This window comes from Sorex araneus, chromosome 6 (assembly GCF_027595985.1).
Source record: "Sorex araneus isolate mSorAra2 chromosome 6, mSorAra2.pri, whole genome shotgun sequence".
NCBI classification, from domain to species: Eukaryota; Metazoa; Chordata; class Mammalia; order Eulipotyphla; family Soricidae; genus Sorex; species Sorex araneus.
This window is the reverse complement of record NC_073307.1, coordinates 156,918,017-156,933,467: the sequence shown is the minus strand read 5'-3', so window position 1 is coordinate 156,933,467 and position 15,451 is coordinate 156,918,017. Positions and strand designations below refer to the sequence as shown.

Sequence of the window (15,451 nt, the reverse complement as noted above, 5' to 3'; positions counted from 1 at the left end):
TTCACATAGCTAAATATATGAAAGCTGAAATATTGAAAAAAAAAACTTTAATGCCAGAGGAACAGAGAAATTGTGGAAGAGAAAAGGGGGCAGGGTGGGGGAGAACTAAGGAAAGAAGAGCGATAATTGTCTGTATGTTTTTTTTCCCAAATGACTTCTTTCCTTCCACCTTTCTCAATGAACTCTTTTTTTTTTTTTTTTTGCATTTTTGGGTCACACCTGACGATGCACAGTGGTTACTCCTGGCTCATGTACTCAGGAATTACTCCTGGCGGTGCTTGGAGGACCATCGGGGATGTTGGAAATGGAACCCAGGTCTGCCCCATGCAAGGCAGACACCCTACCCGCTGTGCTATTGTTGTGCTATTCTTTAAAAATATGAGGGAAAGTCATGGAAAGGAAAGGGATTCTCTTAAAATCAAGATCAAGAAATTCCCTGTAGCCAGAAAGAGGCATTGGTATCAATTTTGTCAGAGAGATGTGCCTGGGATGTGCTTCATGGTTGATTCCAAAAAACTGTACAAGATTTCATGTTCGTGCTGGATAATATCTAGAAAGGTAGAATCTCGGGCCCATCCAGAGATTTGACTTTTTTTTGCTTTGCTTTTTGGGTCACACCCAGAGGTGCCCATGGGGCACTGCTGGCTCTGCACTCAGGAATTATCCCTGGTGGTGCTGAGGGAACCATATGGGATGCTGAGAATCGTACCCAGGACAGCCGCATGCAAGGCAAACACCCTTCCTACTGTGCTATCACTCTAGCCCCAGAGATTTGACTTTTTCTGAAGATTTACTCCAAAGTTTGGGCAGGAATCAGAAGAACAAGTACAATTTAAAATTTGAGATGTTTCCACTTCCACTGGGACATTGAATATTTTTTTTGCCTTTGCCAATATTCAGTGTGTGTGTGTGTGTGTGTGTGTGTGTGTGTGTGTGTGTGTGTGGTGGGGGTGATGGTACAGTGGGAACTCAGAGTTTCTATTACCCGAGTCAATACCATATTACTTTGTCTCATTTCTGACTTAACAAGCATTTAACTTATGATTGGAAAAATAAACTTCATAGAGATTATCAAAATTTATCCTCATGGTATTTTTACATTTCCTCACAGCATTGTCATGCTCTTCATTGATTTTTTTGTTGATTTCATTTTTTAAAATCCAAGGTAAGAGGTTTGTTGTTGTTTGCTACGTCTAGGTCTTTCTTTTTGGGGGTTTGTTTCTTTATGCATCCCAGATTCGTGAAAGAAAATGGTATTTAATCTTTTCCTTCTGACTCATTTAAATTCCATTCAGATTGCAGATGAATTCAATATTTTATTTTTTGTTATAACTGCACTCTATTTTGTATCTATATCATACTTGCTCTATCTATTCATCTGTCATTAAACATTTTGGTTGTTTTTCAATCTGGCTATTGTATTAGCACAGCAATAAATGTAAGTGTGCATAGTATATAGCTTTTAAAATTAATTAACATAGGGGAAGGCTGGAGTGATAGCCAGCATTAGGGCATTTGCCTTGCACGAGGCTGACCCGGGTTTGATTACTCTTCCCCTCTTGGAGAGCCCGGCAAGCTACCAAGAGTATCTGGACGGCATGTCAGAGCCTGGTGAGCTACCTGTGGCGTATTAGATATGCCAAAAACAGTAACAATTCTCACAGTGTAGACGTTACTGGTGCCAACTTGAGCAAATTCATGAGCATCGGGATGACAGTGACAGTGACAGAACATAGGGGTATATATTTTTAAAATTATTTCAAAACATATTTTTAAAAATTAAGTTATTTTTTTATGGGAGGGGTATCATGAAGAGAAATAACTGGGTCAGCTAGAAGTTCTTTCCTTTTTGAGAAGTCACCACACTTTTTCTCTAGTGACTGAACTGGAAAACATTCTCACCAGTAGTAAATGCAGGTTCCTTTCTCACTCTGCCCCCATCACTAGAGGGTGGTTCCAGTCTTTTGGATGTATTCTGTATTTGTTGCTGTGAAATAATAGTTCATTTTCATTTTAATTTGCATTTTTCTCACAAAAGTGCTGACAAACACTTTTCCATATGACACTACTCTTTGGGAAGTTGTCTGGCATTTCCTTTCTCACATTTTGGTAGGTTGGCTTTTTGTTGTTGTGAGATTTATGAGCTTCTACATATACCTTGGAAGTTAGCAGACTATGTGATGTCTTATGTAAAAATATTGATTCCTATTGAGTAGGATCTTTCGAGCTTAGTTCACATTTTATCTATGCCAAACCTTTTTAGTTTGATATATAGTCCCATTTGTTTATTTCTGCAATTGTTTTCTTTGCCAGCAGAATCAAATTGTTGCAGATATGTCTGAGGTACTTATTCTGGAATGTCCCACCTATGTCTCAATCTATGTTATGAATTGTGGTTCAATATCAAGGTTTTTTGTTTGCTTTTTGGGTCACACCTGATGATGCATCGGGGTTACTTCTGGCTTTGCACTCAGGAATTACTCCTGGCAGCACTCGGGGGACCATATAGAATGCTGGGAATTGAACCCAGGTTGGCCATATTCAAGGCAAACACCCTATCCACTGTACTATCGTTCCAGCCCCTGTCAAAGTATTTTCCCACTTAGAATTAACCTTTGTAAGATATGTATCCAGTTTTCAGTTTTTTGCATGTGTCATTCCAGTTTTCTTAGCACTGGTAATATGTACTTTTGAAGAAATGCATGAAACTGTAGCCTAATCTAATACATATACAATCTTGTAACTTATATATATATAAAATCAATGGGATCTTGTTAAAACTAAACTATATCCCTAGTAACAGTCAGTGTAGATGAGTTCAATGCAGATAAAAAGAATAAATATTTGTGGCAATGATCTGAAGTTGACATTTGTAGTGAAGAATTAATAGTGTCATATAATGTAAAAATTATATTAGGTCACATGAATGTACCTACCATTAATGTCAGATATTCAGTGTATTAAAAACTCATAGGCATTTTATAAACATTAATTTGATTCACTCATTGATAACCTACTGTATATAATAACTACTACTGTATATAACAACAACTACTACTGGCTTTATAGATAATAAAATTGAGCTTGCACATGTTAAGTTTCTCTAATCACATTACTAGATATAAGGAAACTAGAATTCACCCCAGATTGGATGATTCTGTTAACCCTGATTATGACCGTTGTAATTGTCATATCTTGATTTTGTTTTTTTATGTCCCTACTTCACCTGTCTTTTCTCACTAATAAAACAGATTAACCTAAAATCTGTCTCACAGGATTGGTTGGTTATTAATAGGACACTGAGCAAATGCCTGAATGTATATTTAAAAAGCAAAAGTTAAGATGGAAGTTCCATTATTTAACTTTTAATTACGAAGGTATTTACCAGCAATATTATTTTGAACTATCAGCTGGTTCCTGGGTTCAGGTTCATCATAAGAAAATGAATTAGATAGGACTCTTCTGAAGCACTTTCCAATTCTTACAGCTCCAACTTTGTTTACAGAAAATGTATATCCATCGATTTATAGCAGGAAGGCAAAAGTGACAAAGAGACAACAGTTAAATCATCAATAAGAACATTTCATATTTGAGGGTAATAGGCATTCAGAACCAAGAGGCCCAAGGGGTCCCAGTGAAAATAGACCAAATTAGAAAAACTCAAATGCACATTATACTCAAAATGATCAAATTCAAAGATAAAATCAAACTACTGAAAGCGGCAAGGTCAAAAAAGGAACTTAAATCTGAAGGAAAGCCTAGAAGACATACAACACATCTCTCAAATGAGATTTGACAAGCCAAAGGGATATGGAAAGATATAGTACAAAAAATCAATGAAAGAATATGTCACCAGGAATACTCTATCCAGCTAGATTATCATTCATGTTTGAAGGAACTACACAGAGCATTATGAACAGGCAACAGCTTATGAAATTCTCAGCTTGAATAAAAGTCTTTGAAAGAGCTCCATTAAGGCACAGGAGAAGCTTCCATCATGTGGCACTTGGTATGACACTCACAAATGGTACATATGGTTGTCTCTACCAAATCAAGAAGGGCTAAGACCATAGAGAAGGCCCTTCTAGCACCCTTGGTTTGCTCCATAGCTGAGTGACCTCCTGGCCTGTGGCCTAACCCCACACCCGAGAGTTAAAAAAATGTGCCTGTCACAGAGGTGGAGGGGGGTTGAGGGATGGTGGGTAGGAGGGATGTGAGGGATGCTGAGAAAATTGGTGGTGGAGACCGGGCACTGGTGGAGGGATGGGGTGCAGGTATGGGCACAAGATCCATTGTATGACTGAAATGTAAGCACAAAAATTTGTAAGTCTATAACTGTACCCCAGGGTGATTCTTTAAAAAATAAATAAATAATTTTTTTTTTAAAAGAAGTAGGCCAAACTTTGTTGAGATCTTTTCTCATTGATGTGATAAATAAAATTACATGGTAAGTTTTCCAACCTAATTATACCAAATAAGCTAAAAAAATCCCAAGTCAACTGGATATACTTGTGATGAATAATGCATGTTCCTTTTAAAATGATTTACAAGTCATTCACACTAGGAGGGTATTAGCACAACTTTCTGTGCTTTTATGTTTCTACAGATGAACTCAAAGTATGAATACAAGACCTACTTTGATTAAAGTAAACCTCAAACAAAATTGATTTTTAACTAAAAATATTTTACTTAAATTTTAATTTTTCCATTTTATGCACATAAGCATAGGAAATGCCTTAAGTTCTATTTATTATATCTTGGGTTAGAAATAAGCTCCATGACTGCTTGATGAAAGCTCAGTGGGAAAGCCACAAACAGATGCCTGTCTTTGGAAACTCTCAGTCTCATTCCTCCATGTGGTTTGGCACGAGCATCAGGCAATCAGGGGTTAATGTCCATGCTCGCAAAGCTGTGCAGAGAAGCGATAAAGTAAGACCACAAATAAAAAAGAGCAGCAGTGTTGACCAATGCGGCAAAAGCTGGGAAAAGTATTCGCAATGCTCACCTGTCCTTCACCAACTGCAAGAACAAGATGACTCCCCTCCGACATCCTGATGGATCTATCACATATTCCAGAAGGGGAATGGAGAGGATTATTCACGACTTCTACTCAGATCTTTTTAACAGCCAGGTCCACCTGCCCACATACCAAAATCCACAGGATGGATATGTCATTCCCAATGTCCTCCCTTCCAAAATCCAACATGCCATTTCATGTTGGATTCAAGAATCAGGGATGCTTTCTCTTAGCCAAGGCCTCAAAAATCAGATGGGCTGCACATGTAATGTGATTTAGAGACAATCGCTGGACTAGAGCTGTTACCGTCTGGATTCCACGGGATGTCAAAAGACCGAGTTATTGCCCACCTACAAGATGTCCGACTTATTCATCAAAACCCTGAAAGAATGGTTTGAGGCTCTTCGTGTTCCTGGAGCGAGCAGATACCATTGGGCTACACTAGCACATAACAGGGACAAATGGAGACCTTTGAGCAAATAGAAGATCAAGGGGATGAAAAGTGATAGTAGTGATCCTTGGTAAGAAATCAGGTGTAACAATAACACCTATATTTTAGATGCAAATAAGTAGATTTTATACAGTATATTCCAGATAGGTATACCTAAATAATTTTTGTCTAAAAGCATCATTAAGCCTTTTATTTTTTTACTTTTTTGTGGGGGCATTCATACCTATCAATTCAGGATTTACTAAAAGACCCAGTTTCCCTATATAAATCTCACAAAACAAACCATAGTTTACATAGTCCTATATTAAGTTCCTCCCTAGTTGGGGAGCTCCTTCTCTTTTCTCTTCTACTTCCAATATAATTTTCTACTTTCCAAACCGGAGTTTGAGCATCTTTATTTTTCAATATTTTGTCTCTTGAAAATATCGAAGTGGCTGGGTTTCATGAACCAAAAGAGACCCTCGGCCACTGCTTCTGCCTCACCTGCATCAATATCCTCCAGACACTCTCAGTGTTTGCAAACTGCGATTTCATGAGGTCACGCAACATCTAATAGCCTTGTTCTCCCTCTTGGAGTACCTGAGAAACAACCAAGAGTCTATTGCCCACACAGGAGAGCTTTGTAAGCTCCTCATGGCGTATTCATCCAAATAAAGTAAAAGATATATACATACCTCTCGGAGAGCCAGGCAAGCTACCAAGAATATCCCACCCACACAGCAGAGCCTGGCAAGCTACCAGTGGTGTATTTGAAATGCCAAAAAGAGTAACGATAGGTCTGATTCCCATGACCCTGAAAGAGCTTCCAATCATTGGGAAAGATGAGTAAGGAGAGGCTGCTAAAATCTTAGGGTTAAGTGTAATAGAGATGTTACTGGTGCTCGCTCGAGTAAATCCACGAACAACAGGATGACAGTGATACAGTGATACAATAAGAATAATATTAATTATTCAAGAGGTTCCTTGAAATGAGTAAATGAGTTGGCATATATATTTATATATAAGCATTCAAGTAATGTCGGGTACATGCCAAATCCTCACTGTGTGGTATAATTTCATTTTTACTATTCTACTTTAATGTTTTATTACCATTGATTATAAAAATAAAATGTTTTATTAATTTGGTAGAACTATAATCTTTGCAATGGCTTTTCAGCATTGCAAAGTGGGTCAAAGTGTAAACTTCAAAAGGGTTTAGAGCATCTTCATTACTCATCAAAGAGGTAATAGTTTTTTGGGGGGATGGTATACCAGTTAATTCTCAGGGCTTACTCCTGACTCTGCTCAGGGATCATTATGGGCAGGGTTGGGGAACCATAGGGGGTGCAAGTGTATCTCATTGGCCTTGAAAACACACCTTAGCTGCTATAGTATTCCTCACATTATGACATTTAAAAATTATGTTTTTAATTGAGTCACAGTAGATATATGATTTTGAAGCTGTATATAATCAGGTTTAAGCCATACAATGATACAACATCCCTCCCTCCACCAGTGTCCATTTACTACCACCAATGACTCCAGTTTCCATCCTGCCACCTTCCCTCCCACCCCAGCCTGCGTCTATGGCTCTATGCCAGGCACTTTCTTTCTGTCCCTCCCAACACCTTTTTCTTCTGGGCACTATGATCCACAACAAAGATACTGAGAGGTCCTCATGTTTGTTCCTATAAATTTTGAAGCATGCAGTCCCTATCTAGAATGATCATTTGCACTGAAATGTTCTGAAGAGCCTCCCAAGCAGTGCTCAGGGGACCCAGGAACTACAGCCTTATACTAATGGTTGAGTGGGCCTTGTCAGTTCAGTGTTCTGCTCTGGGTATGCAGAACTGCTCAAGCCTTGTACTTCTCACCCTGTCGGCCCCAAGGGGAAAACACAGTACCAAGGATGGAACTTGGCACCTGGCAAGTGTAAGGCATGCACTCCCATCCTTTAAGCTATCTCCCCAGATGCTTACTCGAGAACCCCGTTATACACTCTTCTCTGTGTAGTCTTCAGTTCACTGTGATGCTGTTCTTAAAACTTATTCTAAGAACTATTTTTTGTAGCCAATCTTAGCCATATGATGGAAGCATGCCTTATGCTTTGGTTTTAGTGGGGCCATGGTGACTGCAAGAGTCTGGTTTACTGCTGTTAGAGGTTCAGTTGATCAGGTGATGGTTTGAGAAAGGCCTTTATTGGTAACAAATAGGTTGGTTGGGTGATGCTGGACTTCTGTCCTCCCAGTAACCATCTGCCTTGCAGGGCCACAAGAAATGTTTTGCAGAGAAGGAGAACAAGGAATCACATTTTTAGAAAGGTGGGGGTGTGGGCCAATGGGTGGCAAAATGAACAATAAATGCTTCTGTAGGCAGACTGTATTGTCCAGGACACTCTGTAGTATCTTGAAACTAAGCAAAGCAAAAAAGTTAAACTATAGGGGGAAGGTAAGAATGAACAGTTTTCTTTGCCTACACAACCCTTTTGGGTTCTTATACTGAATTTAGTTAATTACTTCTTTATGCTGATTTCTCTACCATCATCTTTAAATACATTTCACGGGAATAAAGAGTCAGAATATGTCCTTATAAATATCTTTGTTTGGCCACATGTATATTTGACAGTAGTGAAACTCAGCATGATTTTGTTTTATTTTTGAGTGGGGCACACAGAAAACAGTTCAGGTACTACTGCTGACTCAGAACTTGGAGTTTACAGGGGACCATGGGTGTTCAGGGATTGGAGTGGAGCCTTCCACATGCAAAGTATGTATTTCCGTTCTTTGAGCTATCTTCTTCCCAGCCACCCCCTTTCTAATTTTAATTTTTGGAGAAGACAGACAGCAAGTGGTTTTGCCAGTTACCTAACTACTAAGGAAAAGTGACATTCATTACAAATCAGTAATTTTAGTGTATAAGATGTGGTTGGCTTGTAGGAAGTAAAGGCAACATGAAGTTTATAGAAATTCACATGTAAATTGCCCACATAAGTGGGTTTCTTATGAGTTTAATACAGCCATGCCCTAAAGATAAATTCTTTTGGTCACTAACAGAATCAGGTATCTCATAAGGACAGAACATATGCCTTGCATGCAGCCTATCTGGGTTCAGTCTTTAGCACCCAAAAACGTCTCTTGAGCCCATCAGCAGAGAACTCTGGGTGAACGGCAAGAATTAAGTCTTGAGCACCATTGATGTGGCCCCAAAACAAACAACCAAAAATTGTATCAGACCTAAATCTATGCAGAGTTGCATCATACATGAGCAAAATATTATATCTATATGAATTATAGATTAAACCAATTTGTAACGTGGTAATCGTTTGACAATATATGCAGATATGAAATCAGTATGTTGTATCCATTACACTGACACATTTGCTATGTCTTAATAAGACTGACAAAAAAGGTTTATTGCTGATACAGTCTCAGTCTATGAAATGATATTTGAAAAAAATTCCTAAATATATCAGTACACCTTTCAATATGCAGCAATCGTTCAAAAGTTATTGCCTTCATCCCAAGGGAGAATTAGCTCTGGTGGTGAACATTGTATGACGAATCGTAAGCACGAAAGTTTGCAAATCTGTAACTGTACCTCATGGTGATTCATTTAAAAAAACAAAAGGGTGTTGCCTTTCTTGCTTGCAGATAACCATGAATGTAAACTGTACCTATGGATTGAAAATATGTGTGGGGGTAGAATATTATGGGCTAATTTGGACAAATTTCTGAGATATAATTTACCCCAGAAACAATCAATTTTTGTGGTGTAGATTTAGACAAGGCAAACTGTCTGGGACCATGGAGACATAAATCATGAAAAAATTAGTAAATTATTCTCAATTTATTTTTACCTTATTTAAATATACTAGGATCAAATAAATACCTGTCAAAAAGTAACAAGCTGAGGTAGACCTTTATCCTTTAAGAGGGTGAGAGAAAATATTTCAGCTTGCAAATAAACAAGATAAAATACATTTGAGGATAGAGGGATGCAGTCAGGATGTTAGAGCACATTCACAGGTGTATAATAAAGAGCACCAACTGGATATGTGATGAATATAAATTATTCTCCCAGAGATGAAAGAGTATATTAATAAACAAGCAATTAGAATTTTAAAATGCTAGTCATTAGAACAGACATAAAGTTCAAATTGACAAGTATTCAAAACATTAATAATGTACTATGATGGGAAAATTTGACTTGCATTAAAAACAAATGAAAAAACCTGAATATTGGTAGGGATTTAATATTTGGCAAATTGAATGTTTTAAATTATAATTAATCCATAAATGATGTGTGATATCAGTCTTACTGTCATAAAAAGCATTAGAACATTGCATGCATATGGAGTTGTATAATCCTGGGGAGAGGTGACATATTTTTTGACAGAGATAAAGCCAAAAAACAGCAAATTTTTGAAACAGCAAGTAGAAATTTGTTATATTAGAGAACCCAATTATAAGAATACTTAAAAAAATGTATATGTTTTATGTCTACTTTTGTTGATGTTTTATGATTTACAATAGTTTTATAATGGTGCATGCTTTTCAATGCACAGGTATCAACACAACACAGCCCCTTGCACCTACCACTCTTCAACAGGGACCCGAATTTCCTGCCTTCAACTCCCCAAACCACCATCTCAATTGTGTTGCTCAGTTCTTCCATTGTGTTGCCTTTGTTATTTTTGTTGCAACTTTCTGATATATCTTTAAGTCCCACATACATAAGAATATTATTAAAGGTATACTTAGTGATTATGAAGTAAAACTATAAAAATGTTTAAAAATCATTGTAATGTCTTTAAATATAAAAGCATAAGTTAATAAGGGAAGGAAACATAACTGTTAAATGTACTATATTTCTAAAACATTACCCTGATATTATCTTTCTCACTCTTATTCTCTCTTTCTATTTCATCTTTATCAAATACACATGTACAGTCACTCTCTCTGTAGCAGTGTAAGTTAATTAAGCATTCATTTAATGTCTAAAAATAATTTCACATGCTTCATTTTTGCTATATCTTTTAGATATATAAAATCCTTAATGAATATATATAAGTAAATTAAGGGAAACAGTGATGAAAACAACAATCTATGTGGCATCTTGAGCTTGTAATTTCTTAACAAATATCTATAAGGATTTCTATTTTCACTACTTAGTCCTTAATCTTGAATTAGATCATGGAACAAAGCCTTTATTTCTGTTTATTTAATTTTTTTACTACACCCAGTAATGCTTACAGCTTACTCCTAGTTCTGTGTTCAGGGATCATTCATAGTGGTGCTCAGGGGACCAAATGTGGTGCCGGTATCAAACCTGGGTTGCTGCGTGGCAGGATGTACCCTACACACTGTACTATCAATCTGGCCTAGAAACAAACTTATAAAACCTACTCCAACTATAGCGACATTCCCTCACAACTAAGAATGATAACATAAAGAGTAAGAAAGCAGAATTAGTCATTATTATCTCTACTGTTATTTTAAATGGCAATAGATCAGATTATAAATTTACAAGATTATAAATTCTTACACTACCTTTATTGTATGTTTTAACCCCCCCCTACTAGGTATTACTCTATTGAGATAAAAATCTCGCCCTCTTCATCACCCTTTTAAGAGCCTCTTTGATGTCCTTGTTCCTCAGACTATAGATTAGAGGATTTAACATGGGAATAACATTAACATAGAACACTGACAGAACCTTGTCCTGATTCTTGGAATGATTAGAAGTAGGACGCATGTACACAGAGAGGGCTGTGCCATAGAAGAGGGTCACAACTGCCAGGTGGGAGGCACAGGTGTTGAAGGCCTTGAGACTGCCTTTAGCAGAGGATATTTTCAGGATGGAAGCTGCAATAAAACCATAGGATAAGAGGATAAAGAGCATAGAACCAAACCCAACCAACAGAGCTACCAGAAAAATAATGATTTGGCAAACAAAGGTATTGGAGCAAGACAAGGAAACAATCTGGGGTAGGTCACAGAAGAAATGTTGAATGATGTTTGGACCACAGTAATAAAGATTAATGCAAGTCACTGTTGCAACTAAACTACTAATAAAACCACTTCCAAGGGCTGCAGTAACCATTTTGCAACAGAAGTTAGGGTTCATAATGGCTGAGTACTGCAGAGGGTTACCAATGGCCACATATCTGTCATAGGCCATGGTGGCTAAGAGGCAGCTCTCAGACAGACCCATCCAAGCAATCACAAAATACTGAGTAGCACATGAAACAAAGGAAATCATCTTTCCATCCTTAAAGAAATCTGAAAGCATCCTTGGGCTAATGAAAGTCGTATAGCAGATGTCTATGAATGACAGGCAGCTGAGAAAAAAGTACATAGGTGTGTGCAGGTGAGAGTCCATTCGAATTAGGATGATCAGACCCAGGTTTGAAATTAGGGTCACCAGGTAGATCACTAGGAAGACAGGAAAGAGAATGAGCTGTAGATCTTTTTCATTTGTGAGTCCCGAGAGGACAAACATGGTCACGAAGGTGTGGTTTGTATATACGTCCTTAGAGACACTTTCAGACATCTGTTGAGGAAAAGATGAAAGAAAATATTCAGACTCAAAACACCAAATGGAGGGCTAGAGAGAGTACAGAGGGAAAGGTACTAGCTATGAATATGACCAATTTTGGATCCATCCCTGACAGCACATGTGGTCCTTAGGCACAGAGCCTTGAGCACAGAGCCAGGAGTAACTTCTGATCACTGCCATTTGTGAGCCAAACACTTCACCCCCTCACCCAACAAACAAAAACTAAAGAGGAATGCTTATTATTTTCTTCCACGGAGCTAGCTGACTCCAAGTATAGTCTTATACTTATAGCCTTGTATCTAATATTGAGTCAATCTGCACATTCCATAGATATTCTCCAATCTTTTACACATTTTGGGAGTTCATAAACTTGTCACTCTTTTATAAAAGAGCAACAGGAAGAACAAAACAACCAAATCACATTTGGCAAAAAACTTAGTAACTTCTCCACAGACACATGAAAAGAATGTTCTATATCTCTTATTAGAAAGATTAAAAACAAATTGTTAACTGCAGCATATCAACTCGCACCTGTGAGAATTACATAAGGCAAATATTGAAATCAGTCTTGGCCAAAAATTGGATAAAAATGAATTCTGGTACACAATTGATTTTAGTGTAAGTCGTTGAGGGTAATATCAGTTGGTACAACAACTATGGTAAGTTTAATAGAGATAAAAAATTGAAATGGAGACTATATATGTCTCCATAGTACTACTTTCAGGCACTAATTCAACATATAAGAAAACACTTATTAAATCCATATGCTGATAAGAGCATTATTTGCAACTGCCAGCCTAAATGTCCATCAACAGATGGTCAGATCAAGAAGCTGGTAAATATTACTTTTGGAATGCTTTATCATTAAAAAAGATGAAATACCTTTTGAAAGGTTGCAGAGCTGGCAAGCTCCCCGTGGCATATTCGATATGCCAAAAATACTAACACTAACAGGTCTCATTCCCCTGACCCTGAAAGAAGCCTCCAATCATTGGGAAAGACATGTAAGGAGAGGATCCTAAAATCTCAGGGCTGGGACAAATGGAGACGTTACTGGCACCCACTCAAGTAAATCAATGAACAATGGGATGACAGTGATACAGTGATACCTTTTGAAACAAATAGATGGATCTTGAGTTGATTATCCTGAGAATTGAGTAATGAATTGAAGGGACATAAACATACTGAATGACAATGCATATCACTCATATGTAGAATATAAATAATTACAGCAATTGAACTGATAGAAACAGCAAAACTAATCAAAAAACTATGTGCAAATAAATATGCAGAATCAACAACACTGTTGGTCTGTTGGTAATCTGAGCAAGTCTAATGACCATATTTGTTCACTAAATCATGCCAGATTCTATGACTTTTCATTAAGAAATTTTGATTTCATGTATTTGTAGTTCACCTTTTTTTTTTTGAGTTCATCATATATTTAGTTCACCATTCTTTTTCATGGATGCCAAACTTTTCTTTTGTTTCAGATACAGGTGTTCTTTATATACCCTTCATTTTTCCCTCACATAATTTTTGACAAAATATATTTGTCTCTCCATACTCATTTTCATTGTTCCCTGCAGAAGAAAGGAAGAAGGAGAAGAAGAAGAAGAAGAAGAAGAAGAAGAAGAAGAAGAAGAAGAAGAAGAAGAAGAAGAAGAAGAAGAAGAAGAAGAAGAAGAAGGAAAAGAAGGAGAAGAAGAAGAAGAAGAAGAAGAAGAAGAAGAAGAAGAAGAAGAAGAAGAAGAAGAAGAAGAAGAAGAAGAAGAAGAAGAAGAAGAAGAAGAAGAAGGAGGAGGAGGAGGAGGAGGAGGAGGAGGAGGAGGAGGAGGAGGAGGAGGAGGAGGAGGAGGAGGAGGAGGAGGAGGAGGAAGAGGAGGAAGAGGAGGAGGAGGAAGGGTTAGGAGAGGGAGGGGTGAGGAGAGGGAGGAGGAAGTGGGGGGTAGGGGAGGAGAGATGAGGAGAGGGGAAGGGTAGGGAAAGAATGTGAGGGAGATGAGAATATGGAAAGAAAACATAAAATGTTTTTCTTTTTGAGAAAGGATCACTAATCCCTTCTAATATTTAGCTGACTGCAGTGGAAAAAATTTATAGGCAAAGAGCAAAATCTGAAGAGCTCTGTTGAACACAGCTGTACAGACAAGATTATTCTCAGAAAAGCAAATGTTCTATTTATTCTTGACTGATGTATTTTTTTTTCTTATTCTAGAACCTAGGACGATAATCGATAACATACAGATCCACTCAATTCTGGATGCTGCACACAGAGTCTTCTGAGGCCACCAAAGAATAGAGCTGATAAGGTAGTACAGAACTCTAAAATTAGTCACAACTCTTTGAGTTTTAGTTCATTTTTCTTAAATAGGTGCAGATGAGTTAGAGGCAGTGTAGATCCACTTTATGCTATGATACTGTCTTTCAACAGATTTTACTTTATATTTACATGCTATATGAGGTATGGAAAGAACCCCTATAAAATTTAAAATTTAAGAACAATGATACCAAGATGTGTGTACAGATTTTGATTTCTTTCTAGATCACAGGTCCTTCATATTCTTCAGAGCAGTGTCTAATAACTCACCTAAGAATTCTGCAAAGTTCTACTTTCCTGTGATTTGGCTTCTTTTACTTGTAGTGTACCCAGGATTCAGAAAAGGCCAATAGATGTTTGGCTTCCTGCTTCGAGGGGATCCTCATCAGTGTTCTAAGAGACTTAGGGAGTTAACTTGAGGGGAGTCAACAATCTTTTGTTAGTGATGTTTGACTCACTGAAACTTCAGAAATCATCCTAATGTGGAAAAAAGAAGACTTAAATGCTCCTGAACCTGCTCCATCACACCTAAGAAAGAAAATGGGAGGAAAAACTACAACAAAGCAGAGCAATTGACATCACAAGCTGTCAATTACCTCTCCTGGGTACAGAGGCAGATGAAGTCTACTAATTGGTCCCAACAAGATATTCCTTCATGGCATTATTCTTTTGAGACTTTATTATATCAAAAATCCTGCTTTTACCCTGGAAGAGTCTAATATAAACATCCCTTCCAATTTTTTTGTTTGTTTGGGGATCACATCTGGCAGTGCTCAGGGCTTATGCCTGGCTTTGTATTCAGAGATCTCTCCTGGGTGGTTCTTAGGGGATTATAGGGGGTTCAGGAATCAAATGCAGATCAGTCACAAGCAGACCTTATCTCTCCAGCTTTTTAAATGATGACATAAATTTATATTAATTTTATTAATTATTTTATAATATAAATAATTATAATTATTTATATTAATTATTAAGACATATTAATAATCATCAAAGAACCCCTGTGGAAAATTGCTATGAACCTTCAACAGTGACGTGTGTTTCTTCAGTAGAGGGTCATAACTCTCCACATTTTTATTTGAACCAGTTCTTTGGCTTTAAGATTTTACTTATAGATTTATTGTATTTA

General features: G+C 37.4%; 1 protein-coding gene across 1 annotated transcript; it reads right to left on the bottom strand.

Moving 5' to 3' along the window:
- Positions 1-11,036: 11,036 nt before the first annotated feature.
- LOC129406037 (olfactory receptor 1440-like) lies at positions 11,037-11,999 on the bottom strand. Its single transcript, XM_055143781.1, has one exon. It carries the CDS (start codon positions 11,997-11,999, stop codon positions 11,037-11,039), a length of 963 nt encoding a protein of 320 aa, XP_054999756.1.
- Between the last annotated feature and the right edge of the window lie 3,452 nt (positions 12,000-15,451).